The following is a 17,048-nucleotide window of genomic DNA, read 5'->3' on the forward strand; positions in this document are numbered from 1 at the left end:
TAAAAATTAAAAAACTTCTAAAAAATTTAAAATCTTATCCACTTTTTAAAATTTAATTTATTAGGTACAGTATTCATACATTTTGTAGATGAAATGTTTCGTAATTGTGTTGGCTAAATGACAAATGAAATCAGTCTATGTGTTTCAGTGTATTTTGGAGGTATTAGTCCAACCCTTTGACCCAATTACAACCGTCATATATAGTTGGATCAGTTTTATTTTAAAGATAACTGAAGACAAACGGTTTTATGATTATTTTAGCACGAACTTGGCAGAGTTATTAACTAATTACAAGTTACCAACTAATTGTTATATCAGCAACTAAAGTTGTAAACATCGGTTGTAATTTTCAGTGCACAGTATGAGAATGCATCAACCGTATTTTAACAATAACCTCTAAAAATAAGACAGTCGCTAGTTATTAATCACAACAGGATTTAACTTAGGCTATGAAAATGTCTTTTGAATTAGATGATTATCATTTTCTTGCTTTTGGGGTTAACTTTCACAATCATAAACTCAGAATACAGGGCAACTTCAACCTCTCTTTCCGAGGAAATTCTGGCGAAGTTACCGACCACAAAGCGAGTACTTATATTTACATAAACTTGCATTTAGCCCAAGTAGCCCCCTAGGTTGGTCACTGGGTAGATGTGTCAGATAAAATAACGTTTTTTACTGACAGAGACAAGCCTTTATTCTGAGCGTTTTGTTTACATTGATTTTATAATAGAGAAAACCGATATTGATAAGATATGAAAAATCCGGAAAAATAACGTTAAAAAAATTTAATGCGGCGGTGCCTGAGAAACAAATCATTAATTTTTTTTGGCCTTATAGTGCAAGTATCATATGCTATATCATATGACACAATATTTTATAGGATGCAATATTGTATTTTATAGTAGAGTTCTGATAAACACTGAATCAATATCGTATGATTTACATATATTATGAATATCATACAATTTTGTATCATATGATTTAAGATATTGTGTCAAACTACACAACAGTGTCAAATATATGTAAGATCATTAACAGTGATTTTCATATAAGATGATAAAGGTGGACTCACGAAGGTGATGCCTCGTCTCGGTGAGCTTTTTATTCTATGATTACCTATGTTTAACCTAAGTTGTACGATTCAGGGTACAAATCACGCCTTATTGTTAACCAGTATCCTAAAAAGGATCCCTGCCAGAGTGACGTTGGCATATATATATGCATAGTAAATTCTATCATCAATGTTACGGACTTAATAATTGCGATTCCTTGATTTTCAGCAAATGGCAAGATTTTGTTCTTTAAAGCACTTACACTCTTCCGTAGAATGTCGCCCGAGACAGCAAATATATCACGAACACCAAATGCAAGCTTAAATTGTTCTGAACAATCATTTTGTTTGGCTTTTCCGGTGGTGTTTTGGAGGACGTATAGTTTCAAATATATATAGTAAGTTATTGTTTTATTCTGTAACACGTAAAACTGCTTCTATTGTGGACCAGTCTGGTAACTTTTCCATAATTCCGTTTGTGAACGAAATTGCGGGAAGCATACCAGACTGCAGCCCCCCCCCCCCCCCCCCCCACACACACACAAAATGGTGTAAGTTTGTTTCATGCTTGGTTCATGTTTTGAAATAGGTAATACTGCTCCTCAGTAATGTCTCGGTATATTCCTAATGTACGTAAGGCAGACTGTTTCTAAATTATTATTTTGATGGGGCGCCGTTATAATGTTTTTAAAGTATTTTCTAACACGCTCCTATTGGAAAATGCAGGCACGTACCAACGGGGGGGGGGGGGGGGGGGGGGGTTCTCGCAGCAACTAATTTTTTGAAATTTACATATAAAAAATTTCATTATCATGAAGTCCCCCCCCCCCCAATTTTTTTGGGAGTATGTAAAAGATTGGTATGAAAATAAGGACATTAGAAATTAGGAGTGAAATTGAAGTTCAATATAATATGAATATCAATGAGAAAACCGTTAAAAATTCTTCCCAATAATTTGTGATATTACCATGCAATCCTCCTGATATCCATAGATCGAATGTTAAATCTGTGACATCCGGATCCAGTGAAGAGTGCAACGTTTCGTACTAAAAAATATCTACGAAGCCATAATTTGTGATATTTCTATGCAAGCATTCTAAATTATACATGTACCGAATTTTAGAAGTGTTATATCTTTTAAACGTTTCTCCTTTTATATACGAGGTAGACGTACAATGAAGAAAGGGATGAAACATTACTTGAGATTTGTAACTCAGATGATGATGTAGCCCATGACCTTCTTGTTTAAATTCTATCATTAAATTAATTTTTACAAATTAGATACTTTAATTTATTTAAAGTACATCGCAAACACTATTTTATTTCAAGTGTATCATTGTAATTCATGGTCAATTTTCTAATGAAAATTTGAGTTTACTCAAGCCATAAGAATTTGCAGGGAATTTTTTTGTACATGATCTATTACATGATATTGTTCAGATATTTTGTATATGAATCCACAAAGCTGATTTTATTATGTCTATTAATAGTTGCTCAAGTGAGTGATGTGGACCATGGGCCTCTTGTTTAAAATCCCAAAGAACTGAACCAAAAATGTTGTATATAGTAAGAAAGGGGTTGTCCTAGCTATCTCTCATTTTTAAAAATAATTCTGCTATTCTTTATTTTTTTCCCAATGATTTAAAAAAATTAAATACTAGTATTTTAATGTCAGACACAAGGGAAAATTAATGCAAAATACATGTTTTAAAAAAAAATTAATTTTTTACTTATTCATTCACATGTTGTGTTATGATAAAATTATACCTGACAGGTAATACCATTTAAGTCTAAAACAGACTGTACGTAGGTGACCCTCAGGTATGAAAATCACAATTTTGGCTAGATGAGAATAAGAAATAAGTGGGATTAAACCGAAGTCAATTTAGGAGTGGATCGAAATAGCCAATACATTATTACATACGGTACGATGATTTGACCTGTAAACAAGCACATGGCCTCTGGTCGTTGATGACACCGCCATTCGGATCGCGGCGTGACCTCGAAGTTGACACGGGGTGGACTTTGTTGTGTTTAAAAGCACCGACAGTCGTTATCTGTTCTTAAAAAGTGAGGATCGAACGAAGGTAAAGCTACTGTCGTTGACAAATTTTAATATATGCATGTATATATAGATGATAACCATATGTTAGCTCCGCTAGCTGTGTCGGCATTTTCAGTATGCATAATTACACGCTTAAGACGTGTACTTTTAACTTCAGTTTTGAAAACCAAGTATGATTTTTGAGTCGCTAAGCACTGTTATGATAACAGACAATGCATTGTATATACCATCGACAAGCTACTCTATTGTCATTTATCTGTAACCCATCTTATTATATTGCTAATCGATTACGCAGTGTCCGGTGTCGTATAATTTAAGATCCACCCCGTAAAATTTCCGGCCGGAACATTTAAGGTCCGGCTTTCCCCTTTTAGAAAAGGTCCTACCCGTAGTCACTTATTAATTTTAGAGTAATTTTTCATTTTTGTTGTAAAAGATGTAAAAATTTGTTTACATAAACCAGTTTGCGTATGGTACATGTATTACTGTATCATTAAATTACTTTGTGGATTATTGAAATGCCAATATTTACACCAAAGCTTGTATAAAGAGTGAAGATTTTAAATTGTTAAAACTGTGACCCCCGGACTAATACTTGGGGCCCCAAGAGGAGTTCAAACTTTTGACATAAAAATATATAGGGAAAATGTTTAAAAATCTCCTCTCCATTGAAGAACTGTAATGCTACAATTTGTGAGATTACTATTCAAGCATCCTTATATAATGTAGATTATAAGTTGTGAAAACTGACATTCAGATTAATACTAGGGCCGCAAGAGGGGCTCAAAGTTTGACATAGAAATACATACGGAAAATGTTTACAAATCTTCTTGTCAAGAACTACATTGCTATTATTTTTTAGATTACTATACAAGCATCCTTATATAATGTAGATTTTAAATTGTTAAAATCGTGACCCCCGCACTCATACTGGGGCCCCCAAGAGAAGTTAAACACTTTTGACATAAAAATATATAGAGAAAATGTTTAAAAATTTTCTTCTCAAGAAGTACAATGCTACAATTTGTGAGATTACAATGCAAGCATCATCAAATAATGTAAATTCTAAATTTTGAGATCATGAACCCCAGACTAATACTAGAGCCCCAAGAGGTCTCAATATTTATCATAGAAATATATAGGAATAATGTTTAAAAATTTTCTTCTCAAGAACTACATTGCTACAATTTGTGAGATTACTATGGACGCATCCTAATATAATGTAGATTTTAAATTGTCAAAATCGTGACCCCCACACTGATACTGGAACCCCCAAGAGGGATCAAAGTTTATCATAGAAATATATATCGATAATGTTTAAAAATTTTCTTCTCAAGAAGTACAATGCTACAATTTGTGACATTTCTATGCAAGCAATCTCAAATAATGTAAATTCTAAATTCAGGGCCCAAAGAGAGGTTCAGTGTTTTACTTTGAAATATTGGGAAAATATTTAAAAACTAAACTAAACTAAAAAAATTAACAAATATTGGGGTGTGCAATGTGGCCCATTGGCCTCTTGTTTAATTTTTAGCTCACCTGAACCGAAGGTTCAAGCGAGCTTTTCTGAATATCTGTTGCCCGTTATCCTTCTGTCCGTCTAAAGTTTGTGCCAAGATATTTATGCTGCACGTTTGGTCGATTTTTAATAAATGTACACATACCTGTGAAAGAAGCATTGAAAAAGATATAAGGAACAATTTCCAAGATAATTTCATTGACACATTATCATTTTTCACTGGAACGAAAACCGATTTCTAACGGAGATTTATAATGGGAAATGTTTACATCTTTTCACCATTCGGAACTCCCTCGGAATACCTCGCACAACTTTTTAATGTTTTCACCCGGGTCTGCTGCAATACAAAATCCCCGTAGACACCACAAATTTTAGCCGTGTATTGAAACCTGATAAGCTAGAGAGAGCGTTTCAAGAGAGAAATCTTGGAAATTTTTCATACTTTTGAATGAACGTCGTTTTAACCCTGGGGTGTTTATAACATCGGGCAATTAACAAAAATGTGAATCGAGGTTATCTTGGGACAGAGTATATCTTTAAACTTTTTACGATTAAAAATCAAGACATCTTCTCTAGAACAACCAAATGTAGTACCTATCGTTCTAATGAGAGGGGATTCGACATTGTTAAAATTAAGGATCTAACCCTTTTCTAAGGGTAAATAATCGTAAAAATTTGAAAATAAGTTGTGTGTCTTAAAAAATCAAATCAAGAATCACTGCATCAGAAATGCCTATATATATATATATATATATATATATATATATATATATATATATATATATATATATATATATATATATATATATATATATATATATATATATAAAGGTTAAAAGTTCAACATAGAAATATATTATAGTAGGTAAAATGTTTTAAAATCTTCTTGTAATATTACTATGCAAGCATCTTCCGATAGTGTAGAATGAAAAGTAAGATTCTAAATTGCTCATCTGTTATCCTAAGGCCATTATGGAGCCATTAAAGAGGTTCAAAATTAACATAGATATATGAAGGGAAAATGTTTTGGAATCTTCTCAAGAACTCCAATGCTATAATTTGTACGCGTAGTAATGCTTTATACAAATATTTTCACATTTAGCTCACATTTAGATGGAGATCATCGGTATTATTTACAGCCAAAATATCTAAAATCAAATCTTTTCGTTTACGTTAAATATATATACCTGCAAAAATAACTTAACCTTCCGTTTCAACTTGAGTATATTTATCATTATACTTTTTAAAAATTGTTTAACCCTATCTTCAATGTTTTTAATTATAGTCTTAGATTTATATGTATTCAAGTATAGCAAAACAGTTAATATATAAAATTCCTCAATATTCATGTTTGATATATAGAATTTGAGAAACTATAAAGCGTTGACTTACTCTTTAATATACATTCTACAAACCAGTATCACCTTTTTGATATCATTTGGCCAACAAATCAAGACAAAATTGCTCTTGACACCCTTCACTCTGCGATAACTTATCTAATGTGATAAGGTAAGGGACAAACAGATCCAAAGGGACCCAGTATATGTGACCTATTATTGGATTCATTGTTTAGGATGACTCTTCAGTGAACTTTGAATTTCCTTTTTTTTTTTAAGAAAACAAGATGACGACCGCTGAATCATCCACGGATGTACTTCCAGGATTGACCAATGAACGACACCCAGATATCTTCAACCTGAAAGCGAGGCCAAAAGTTACAGAAAAAAAACCTGGTCAGCTGCCGGAACACATGATAAAACAGTTTTTCGAAGATGTAAATATAATTTTTCGTTTTGAAATTATTTTTTTTTAAATTACGCTTATTCTTAAACACCAATAAGATTCTGCGAAAAGCACGTGTACATTATTTGAAGCAATATTCTGATATACATGTATTACTTGATGCATGATGTCTTTCTTTTAATTTGAAAATCTTACAATCTTACAATCTTACTTTTAAGAGATTATGTACTCGCAAACCAAATTATATAAAAGATTTCAAAATGTTTTGAAGATGAATGTAGATTGTCAAAGTTTTGGATCGGGAAACATTGTTTAAGTGTTTAAATATCACCGAAAATTAAAGGGGCCTCGGCTTTGTGAGGTAAAGCTTAAGATTCCTGTAAATTTCAACATTTGTAATGTCTGTAGTACCTAAAGGCGATCTACATGGTCATCTTCAGAAAGAAGCATTTTTCGGATATGTATACACATGTACAAGTACTAACTTTTAAAATAGAAAGCACATCAATGAACACATTACAATATATATAACATGTATACATATTATATAACTACAGACCAATTTAAAGTGATATGGGAAAAATCTTATTTTTCACCCATTTTATTCATTTAAGGGATACGTGATTGTCAAAGATTTCTTTACCAAAGAAGAATTGGAACCATGTAAAAAAGCAATCGAAAGGTTCGTCGACCAGCTTGCTCATAAACTTTACAACGCTGGGAAAATAGATGGTAAGATCTGAATGCTTCAAAGAAAACAACAAATGACTTTCGAATTATGTTTACTAGTTCTTGATTGAGTATAAATATGAAACTTGTAATGGTTTTATTGGACAGAACTGTATAGTGGTTACGGCTTTTTCGAACGACTGACGAAGATTGAGAACGATTTTCCTGGAGCGAACATAGTCTTACATAAATATGGTGTTTTGCCCCAGGTATATTTCATGTGATTTCTGGGTAATATTGAATTTTTTTAAAGTAATTTTTATTTTAAAGTTGGTTTTGAGTATATACTGCATTAAATAACCAAAATAGCCTTTTGCTCATAAAGATAAACATTTAATTTTTTCCAAAGGCTTTTAAAGATCTTTGGACAAATGAACGTTTATTAAACGTAGTTGAGCAACTGATTGGTCCAGATATCGCGGGGCATCCTGTCTGGAATCTACGTACAAAGACACCTCAAAACGAGGCTACAACTGTCCCTTGGCACCAAGGTAAAATGAAAAAGATGATATGGTAAAAAAAAATACAACCTTTGAAAAAACTAGATAGGTCTTTATAGCTAATAAGAAATATAATCCAAAATTTATGTACATGTAAACATAACCTTTTATTTATGTAATATCCTTGCAGACACTGCCTATTTAGACAGGAACTCGTACACTGTCCTCCAGCCTACGGCTTGGATTCCTCTTCTAGACGTCAATGCTGATAATGGATGTATGCAGGTACAAACATGTGAATACTAAAACCCTATTTTGATTAAAACAAGCTACAAGTTCTAATGTTGTTTGGTAATTTTGGTATTGGTTGATTATATGATAATATATTGTTTTGCCTCGGACTAGAATGTCGCGACGTCATTGGATGAAACGCGTCACGTGGCTGCCTTACAAATTTCTTTAAAAGGCAAGCGTCAAAATTTATAGCGCAACATGGCGAACGTAACGTTATTTGAACTGATTTTCTACACAAACGTTTGTGTACTTATCAAACTTTAGGTCCTCGACAAAACAAAACACTTATTAGGTTTGTTACTGACTGTTTAAAGAAATTTGTGGGGTCGGTAAAGTCCATAGAAGGCTCGGCTCCGCCTCGCCTTCTATGGACTTTACCGACCCCACAAATTTCTTTAAACAGTCAGTAACAAACCTAATAAGTAATATTGTAGGTCGCCCACAGAGGTCATAAGACAGGCAAGGTGGCGCGCCATCAGTGTTGTTATGGCAAAACGTGGTACGTGATGTTGGAGGAGGAAGAAATGGCAAAAACACTAGGTAACGATCGACTGGTCAGTCTCTCTAAGTGAAAGACATAGTTATAGGTGTACATGATAGTTCAAAATAGCAACATTTTTCCTACGTGTTTCAAATCTACTAAAATTTTCTGCATGATGCAGTTTTGCGCAGTATCAACTTAAACGCAAAATATTCAATTGCAAAGATGTTTTGTTTATTATATTGTACCCTGAAAGTCATCGATTCAGATATTGCAAAACATATAATCGCAGAAAAGAAATATACATATTTTTCAATTGAAGTGCAAAAATTCACCCACTCGAAATAAACCCAGTTATATCATGCATAATGAACAATTCTTTTCCCAAGAGGTTGACTTGGACAAGGACATCGTAACGTGTCCCGTTCCATATGGAGGCATGCTACTACTGAATAATATGATTCCCCATCGAAGGTAAGCGCAAAGATTACGAGTATTACACCTTATATTAATAATTATTCTCTTTATTAAATGAACATATACATCAAAAGCAAAACTGATTCATTTAAAACACCGAAATTGTAGTTTGCCAAACATGTCCAAACAGATCCGCTGGAGTCTGGACCTTCGATGGCAGACACCGGATCACTCCGCTGGCTTTTACGGAATGAAGGATCACCTGCTTTTCCGGACCTCCAAAGATCCCGATCACACGATTGACTGGACTGGGTTTGACGGGGATGACCGCTGGTCTAAACAGAAAGACTCGGTCAAGGATCTACAGGATGTACTGCCGGTAAAATACTGAGCAGATTCGGCCTCACAGCCATTAAGCATCTTAGATAAAGTTAAAATCTTTATAGCTTGAAAGGAGGTTGAATAGTCAACAAAAATACCATTCAGATCTATCTTAAAATTTTGGGTATCATTTTTTTTAGTCATAAACTACATGTATTTTATAGTACAGGAAAATTCCCAATGTATTTAATTTAAATATTTTAGTATTTTCCTACATCTTCACACAGAACTTTTGTCAGTGTGTTCAATTTAGTCTAAAAATGTCCAGACCATCCAAGCCCAGTCCACAATAAACCTCTAGTTAAATTACCATGATATTTTGTCGGAAAAAAGAAGTATTTACTTTTGCAAGTAACACGAAATTTTACAGAGAATTTAAATCTTGACTTAAGGAGATTATCGTGCTGAAGTGCTATCCCTAATTCATTAAATCAAACAGACAAACTTTTTTCTGTAAAGTGAATTATCCATAGTAATTAAGAGGGGGTTTCTTCAAATAATCAGACATAATTCATGCTTTACTGTATATGTACGTTTTAATTTACCGATTTTCTCACACACTTATAGAATGCAGAAGACGCCGATTTTGACACCACTATTCAGGGTCCCTGGATGAAGAAATGGGACCTCGTTCATCACAACCAGCACACGGCAAAACTTACAGACGGCAAACAGTTGTCCTGGCATGCGCCAACGAAGGCTTAGGAGCAAGTGGCCATAGACAGCACAGGCACTTGTTTCAGCGATATAGAGTACCTAGAGCTTTACCTCAAACTCAGGATTAGGCGTCTGTAAAAGACAGACATTTTGCTTGTCATATTAAGACAAACATAGGCTATGCGAAATCTGTGTTGTGAGAGAAAACCTATATTATTATCATTGTATTATATTAAGATTAACTGACAAATGTATCTATAGGTAAATTTTGATTTTAACAGCTCTTGAAAATAAAGCCAACGTTAATCTTACTGTGAAATGAGAATAAACGTTGATTGCTCTGTATGTGTAATATCTAAAAAAAATTTTTATCTGAAAACATGTTTTCGATGTCAAATAAGTGATGACAGAATTTTTTTTCATAAAATAAATCAATTAGGTCAAGTTATACATGTGGCTTACTATGATAATATTCTTACTATGATAATATTCTTACTTAAATTTAAGGTAGTACAAAACAGATCAGCTTAATCTTTCGGAAAATTTGATATTTTGGTTTTTTTTGGAATGAAGTCTATTATTGTTTTATTTTTTTTAATCTGACCGTACATTTTTTTCCACACATCGTCTAAAAAAATGGTGAAAATTAATAACATTTCTAGATGACGGTATCATGTTTGATCTTTTGACCTGTTAATATGACCTTGAAGTTTGAACACTGGTGTTAATTGTGTTTAAATTTCAGGTCTTTATAGTGAAAGGAACACAAGTTACATATATTCAAATGACAGACGGCTACATGTAAATTGCAAAAAAAGCAAACTTTTGGAATAGCTTCAAAATCATCAAAATATGCTGGGCCCCAATTTTATTTTGCCTTGCGTATTTAACAGGTATGATTATATTTTATTTCATTAGATAATGGATTGAAATTAATTTGTACATAATATTTAGCAATTTTTGTATTTGAGGAGATATTTCATAAACAGTGTAATTGATTTTTAAAAAAGAATCTAAATTTATACATGTATTTACAACATGTGAAAAAAAATAAATAGATAATCTAAAAAAGCTTTAGCGGGTTCTCACTTTGAAAAGCAGTTGCACGTTGAAAACCGTAGTTTTCTCCATTGCAAAACCCAAATATTTACAATGTGTAAATTATCTTATTCTGAAAATACTGTTAATTAAGGTGGCTCTATACACCACTTTTTGATGACGCAGTACGCAAAAAAGTAAATCTGGAAGCATGCAATTCCGGTACTGGCTGATTTAAACTGAGGCGAATTGTATGGGGACCGCTCTTTTGAAAAATTTGTGAAATGATTAGATTTAATTTGATAATTAGAAAATTCATTACTTACCAGTAGTGTGGTATGTGACACCTTCACGTTGTGTGGTATTATTTATCGAAATAAATAATAAAATCAAGTATACTTTTTTAAATAGTTTCATCATTGTTATGTTACACCGTAGCGCAGTGGGTTAGTGGGTACACTACAAACTTGTAGGTCATGAGTTCGATTCCCGTTGAAAACAATAAATTTTTTAACTTTCCAAAATTTTCTACAAGGTATTTTTGGTTGAATACTGTGAAAGAAAATTCTAAACCGGTGAATATATTTCCATTATTATATACCTTAATGCACATTAATATCGACACCTGAAGGGGATGGGAGGGTTGGTTTGAATTTCTCTCAGGTTGGGATACATAAATCCTATTAGCCTAGTCAATTTTCCCCTTTATTTGTTTGACTTAGTTTTGCATTGAAGCAAATATATTCACTTATAAAGGCATATAATGAAGTTAGATGTATTTATCTTTCCAACATTATAATTAGGATATTTTCTACAACTCAGAAATGAAAAAGTCCCCAAGGTGTTTGGACCTTGGGACTTAGGAACGATAACCCTTACCCCAGGAACTTTCATACCAAATAAAATTTAAAATTTTGTTTGTGTTTATTTGCAATGAGTTTCATCTTTTCTGTCAAATTTATTAAAATTCATTTTCTTATAACATCACGCAACTTTTTCAGATGATTTGTTAACAGAGTAAGAAAATATGAAAAATTATGTTTTGGGGAAATACTAAAAAAAATTGCAATAATAACATTTTTGAATGATTAGAATGGTTAATTTTTTTTATGTGTCCGAAGGAAATATCCATCGTATGATGAAAAAAATTCTCTCAATTTGTCAATAGCTGTCTTTTTAAAAAATATTTTACAAAAACACGAAAAAACATTAAAACATTCTTTAAAAATACCTATAGTATCCCTATCATCATTTTAATATTTGATAAGTATATGTTTTGTGGTCTTCTATTGAAAATTGGAATAAACTGTGGGTGTATAGAGCCACCTTAAACAAATCATTTCACGGAGCACTGCATTTCATACATGTACACATACATGTACATGTATCTTTATACGATTGATATTTATGATGGATCTGCGCATGTGTGATAACCTACATGTACGTGAACTGATGGGACAATCTAAAAAGACCTCACGTGATGTTGGAGAAACCGTCATGTCCATCCCGTAGAATACATAACGACTGAATTATAATTTACAGAGTACTTACAATCAAAACAGCTAAAAACTATTCATTCATTCCTACCAAAATGTACACTTATTAAGGCACATATATAAATTACCCTAAAACAATGGAGACGCTATTTAGTGGATGTTTTGTCTGCATGCATGTTTTATTGACATTTCGGGCCTTGATCTTATCACTGGCCTCTACGTAGCCAGTGATAAAGTAAATGTTTCGAGTGAACAACGTTTGAGAGGCTTTTTTGACAATGGCTGCGAATAAACCCAAAGAAGTTCAACCAGGGTATACTGGAGAATGTAATCCGGAAATTTTCAACTTGTCTGCAAGACCGGAAATCAGGGAAAAGAAACCAGGACAGCTGCCGGACGAAACGATTCGGAAATTCTTTGAAGATGTAAATATTGCGAATTCATTACTTCTGTTTTGAGATTGTTTAATACTATATATATATATATATATATATAACCATGCTTTACAATGATTAGGGTTACGTTATGGTGGAAAACTTTTTCACTAAAGAAGAACTAGAACCTTGCAGAGTGGCGATCGAAAAATTTGTGGATCAACTGGCGCAGAAATTACACGGGGCTGGAAAAATCAAAGGTCTATATTTACACATTAATTCCATGTAGAGTGTGAAAAAATAGGACAAATTAAAGGCAAATCTTTGTAGCTTTATGATTAATTATAGTTACCCGGTTTTCCAGATTTGTATAAAGAATATGGATTTTTTGAGCGTCTCTCAAAGATTGAGGAGGAATTTCCTGGAGCTAACATAATTCTTCACAAATATGGAGTTCTTCCACAGGTATCAACACACAACATTTACCCTAAACTTATCGATGAACGAATGTTCAAGCAGCTTAACCGACCTTCAAATAGTGTTTGGTTATCAAATATTTGATATTAAGATTGTTTGTAGGGCGATATGCAGAGATGAGTTTAGTATTGTAATATCGATGGCATGAATCGTTTTATCTGCATATACTTGAACTGTCTGACACGTATACGCGGATCACGGATTATCTTCTCGTGACATATTTTTTAAACCCAAATTCGTGCCGCGTAAAATCATGTTTTGGATTCTAACAATATTTGACGTTTTGAAAAAAAAAAACAATGTGTATTTATTCAACTTGTATATATACATAAATACACTTTATACAAAACATAAAATTATATAAAGATGGGTCTACCATCTAACTGTCTTCGACATCAATCCAGTATGAATTACTCTAAGCTTTTTAAGTCAAACCAAAACTATAGTTTAGTATCGAGCCACCTGAAGAACTTTGCAAATTTTATATCTTAGGCATTTAAAAACCTCTGGACCAATGACCGTTTGCTTAACGTTGTGGAGCAGCTGATTGGTCCAGATATCGCGGGACATCCTGTCTGGAATCTACGTACAAAGACACCTCAAAACGAGGCTACAACTGTCCCTTGGCACCAAGGTCGTCTTGCTAATTTCATTTATGATGTGAAAATCAGATGTTAGAGATTCTGAAAAATATAATACCCAAATTAAATTGAGAACTTGTCTTTAATTACAAGTATTTATGAGTGGTAAATATTTTACACGTTTTGTTTGATATGGACTAGTTCTACTATATAGTTCGTTTGAAGTTAGATATATACATGTACGTGTTGAAATACACTTACATTCATAGATAACTGTAATGGTCTCTCTGCATCCACAATAAACATTCCTAGTTTTTGTAGTTTGAAATGTTTATAATTATGTTCAGACAGCGCTTACTTGGACCGTGACTCCTACACAGTACTCCAACCCACGGCCTGGATACCCCTGCTGGACACTGACCAACAAAATGGATGTATGCAGGTAAAGGTGTATAAGTGTATATAAGTAATATATATACTATAGTTAATGCTGTGGTTATTATGGACAAAAATTGTCTATGTGCAGGTATAGAGTTACAATGTATAATCGGTGTATTTGTTAATAAATACTAACGTACGCGCTGAATATGATAAAAACAAATAAATTGGCTATGTGCGGGTATAGGCGTATTATAGTATATTTGTTAAAAATAATAGCGTACGCTATGATACACATACGTTATAACAATTATATTCGCTATGTGCATGCATTGGTTTATTGGTGTGTTTGTAATAAATTATACTGAATCGCTATGATATGACGAATATATTGTAGATAAAACTAACTTATCAATTGGCCTTGTATATGTATGAATATGTATGATAATAAGGTCACGGTGAAATATTGTTTAATTCTTATTGTACCGGTAGGTCGCACACAGAGGTCATAAAACAGGAAAAGTGGCCACTCATCAATGTTGCTATGGTAACACGTGGTATGTCATGCTGGAGGAGAAAGAGATGGCCAAATCTCTCGGTAAGCGTTATCGTTGTAGAATAAAAGGATTACGTTTCTCTGTATATTTTGTAATAAAACTACATGTCAGTTGTCGATTTTTAAAAAAAATGATTACATCATTGGCAAGAATTGTCTACAGTGAATTAGTTCAACAACACCACAGTTGCTTTGCACTAACTGGACTTGATCACGTGACTGTAATGATCACCCAAGACAAATCAAAGAATCATCCCTTTTTCCTTAAACAAATCTTCACGTTTTTTATCGTAAACTCTAGGCATAGATTTGGAAAAAGACATCATTACCTGTCCAGTTCCTTATGGAGGAATGCTTCTTCTAAACAATATGATCCCCCATAGAAGGTAGGAACGTACATGTATACTATAGTTTGACTAATTTAGTAACTAAATGCACTATAATGGCGTTAAGAAATATTTTTAATATATATGTACTCTCTTGTGAAAAATGATCGAGATTTAATATAATGATTTATTTTGCAGTTTACCAAATTTATCGAAGCAAATCCGTTGGAGTCTGGATCTCCGATGGCAGAAGCCAGAAAAACCTGCCGGATTTTACGGAATCCGCGAGCACCTGCTGTTCCGTACGTCCAGAGACCCCGGCTACAAGATTGACTGGTCAAGCTTTGAGGGCGACAACCGATGGGACATACAGAAGGAGTACGTCAACGACCTGGATGTACTTCCGGTGGGTCAATGATTTTACTGCCTTGGTCAATTTTTTTATGTATTATTAAACTACATATAATATAAAGGTAGAGATGCTTCCTGTTTAATTACAATTTCATTTACATTCCTAGCTTTTGTAGTTTGGAGTGTATATATATGTTCTATGCAATTATGACTTACAGATTATTTTTTATAATTTTGATCAAATATGACCCTTTTTACAATTGGCTATTGCAGAATGCCGAAGATAAAGATTTTGACACGACTATTCAGGGACCATGGATGAAGAAATGGGATCTTGTGAACCACAACACTCATACTGCAAAAATGGATGATGATGTGAAAAGTACATGGCATGGTCAACAAGTCAAGGCCTGAATCCCTGACTGTCAGCTACTCGTCTATACCCTTACGACTCCTCTATAGACAAGATGTTAACCTAACGATTTCATTTTGATTCCAATGCTACTGTTTCAGTTGATTCCAATCATATATGTTATAGTCAGTGTTTTCATTTAATTTAGCTGATGTATTGATTAATTGTAATTAAAACAAGAGACCATTTGCCTCATCGATCACATGAGCAAAGACAGTCATGATAAAATCAGCTTTATGGAGTCATATACAAAATATCTGAACAATGTAGTAAAATAGATCCTGAATAACACTGAGCCCCTTTTGTACTTGGATGATTTCTTCGTCATATTATATATTGAGCATTGCAGTTCTGAAGAAAATCAAGATCAAGAAGATAAATCAACAATTAAGAATCAACAAATGTCAAAATTCTTGAATGTTATTAATACCATATACTGTAATATTAGTTACAGTTTTTGAGATTAATTGTACGCGGGTAGGTTAAGGCAACTCATAGTTTAATGACCGTCAAAATTATGATAAATTTAAATAAAGTTTATTTTTATGAAAACAGCGCTGGATATTAATACCAAGTGGAAGAGTTCACCAAGATATTATTTTTCTACTTCGGAATCGAATCAATCTTTGAAGCTGCCGAGCCATGGTATCACGTGACAGTTAAAAATAGATCACTTTTTTACCTTAACAAAAAATCAAAAAGTGTAACACTACCCCGAAGTTCATTTGTATGTTTTCTACAATAATTCGATTGGGAATTAGTTCATGTTTATTAGTATTACTGCTAGAATCCTATTGTTCATCGCATAAAATAAATATTGTAAAATTTATCGGAAACCCTCTCAACTTCTAAAATTTCATTGAAAATGATACGTATTTTTCGTTTAAAACAACAAAGCACAGGATTCTAGCAGCACTTTTCATGTAGTTTAGGTCATATACCGTTGATATTTACCAAAATCATCTTTCCTAATATCCAGGGTACTGAGTATTGCCCTTTTAATTTGTGAAAACTTATTCAAAGTTTCAATTTAACATATATGAGAGGTCTCGATCATTCCTAAAGTGTGATGTCAGGAAAGAAAGGGTAGCCAAGTAACGATTTGGTATTGCACAGAAATATATCTTAGGGTGAAATGGTCTTGACGTGTGGGCGGAACATCTAAAATAATAGGGGCTGGCGATACTAGAAAACTGGTTATGGTGAAATTTGCTATACACTTACATTCAGGTATTTCAAACGATTTTAAAGATATGCACAAAGGACAAAGTATGAAAAG

General features: G+C 33.1%; 2 protein-coding genes across 3 annotated transcripts; both read left to right on the forward strand.

Moving 5' to 3' along the window:
• Nucleotides 1-918: 918 nt before the first annotated feature.
• On the forward strand, nucleotides 919-11,078 carry LOC105318925 (1-deoxypentalenic acid 11-beta-hydroxylase). 2 transcript variants are annotated; one of them, XM_011416248.4, is made up of 10 exons: nucleotides 919-1,452; nucleotides 6,255-6,412; nucleotides 6,996-7,113; nucleotides 7,219-7,319; nucleotides 7,460-7,601; nucleotides 7,741-7,835; nucleotides 8,279-8,384; nucleotides 8,715-8,799; nucleotides 8,911-9,121; nucleotides 9,691-11,078. In XM_011416248.4, the coding sequence occupies exons 2-10, from the start codon at nucleotides 6,263-6,265 to the stop codon at nucleotides 9,826-9,828; spliced, it is 1,146 nt and encodes a 381-aa protein (XP_011414550.3). In that variant the 5' UTR covers nucleotides 919-1,452; nucleotides 6,255-6,262; the 3' UTR covers nucleotides 9,829-11,078. The 2 variants fall into 2 exon arrangements, with proteins under 2 accessions (XP_011414550.3, XP_011414551.3); XM_011416249.4 differs by lacking the exon at nucleotides 919-1,452 and adding an exon at nucleotides 2,995-3,141.
• A 1,442-nt stretch (nucleotides 11,079-12,520) lies between these two features.
• On the forward strand, nucleotides 12,521-16,058 carry LOC105318924 (phytanoyl-CoA dioxygenase domain-containing protein 1). The gene is made up of 9 exons (XM_034469524.2): nucleotides 12,521-12,739; nucleotides 12,831-12,948; nucleotides 13,053-13,153; nucleotides 13,658-13,799; nucleotides 14,094-14,188; nucleotides 14,617-14,722; nucleotides 14,982-15,066; nucleotides 15,205-15,412; nucleotides 15,631-16,058. Exons 1-9 carry the CDS (start codon nucleotides 12,593-12,595, stop codon nucleotides 15,769-15,771), a joined length of 1,143 nt encoding a protein of 380 aa, XP_034325415.2. The 5' UTR covers nucleotides 12,521-12,592; the 3' UTR covers nucleotides 15,772-16,058.
• The last annotated feature ends 990 nt before the right edge of the window (nucleotides 16,059-17,048 follow it).

This window comes from Magallana gigas, chromosome 6, assembly GCF_963853765.1.
Source record: "Magallana gigas chromosome 6, xbMagGiga1.1, whole genome shotgun sequence".
NCBI classification, from domain to species: Eukaryota; Metazoa; Mollusca; class Bivalvia; order Ostreida; family Ostreidae; genus Magallana; species Magallana gigas.

Coding starts and splice junctions, on each gene's coding strand:
- LOC105318925 (XM_011416248.4), top strand. CDS start 6,263: ATGACGACCGCTGAATCATCCACGGATGTACTTCCAGGATTGACCAAT. Junction 7,114..7,218: donor CAACGCTGGGAAAATAGATG/GTAAGATCTGAA, acceptor TTTATTGGACAG/AACTGTATAGTGGTTACGGC. Junction 7,836..8,278: donor CTGATAATGGATGTATGCAG/GTACAAACATGT, acceptor GTAATATTGTAG/GTCGCCCACAGAGGTCATAA.
- LOC105318924 (XM_034469524.2), top strand. CDS start 12,593: ATGGCTGCGAATAAACCCAAAGAAGTTCAACCAGGGTATACTGGAGAA. Junction 12,949..13,052: donor CGGGGCTGGAAAAATCAAAG/GTCTATATTTAC, acceptor CCGGTTTTCCAG/ATTTGTATAAAGAATATGGA. Junction 14,189..14,616: donor AACAAAATGGATGTATGCAG/GTAAAGGTGTAT, acceptor TTGTACCGGTAG/GTCGCACACAGAGGTCATAA.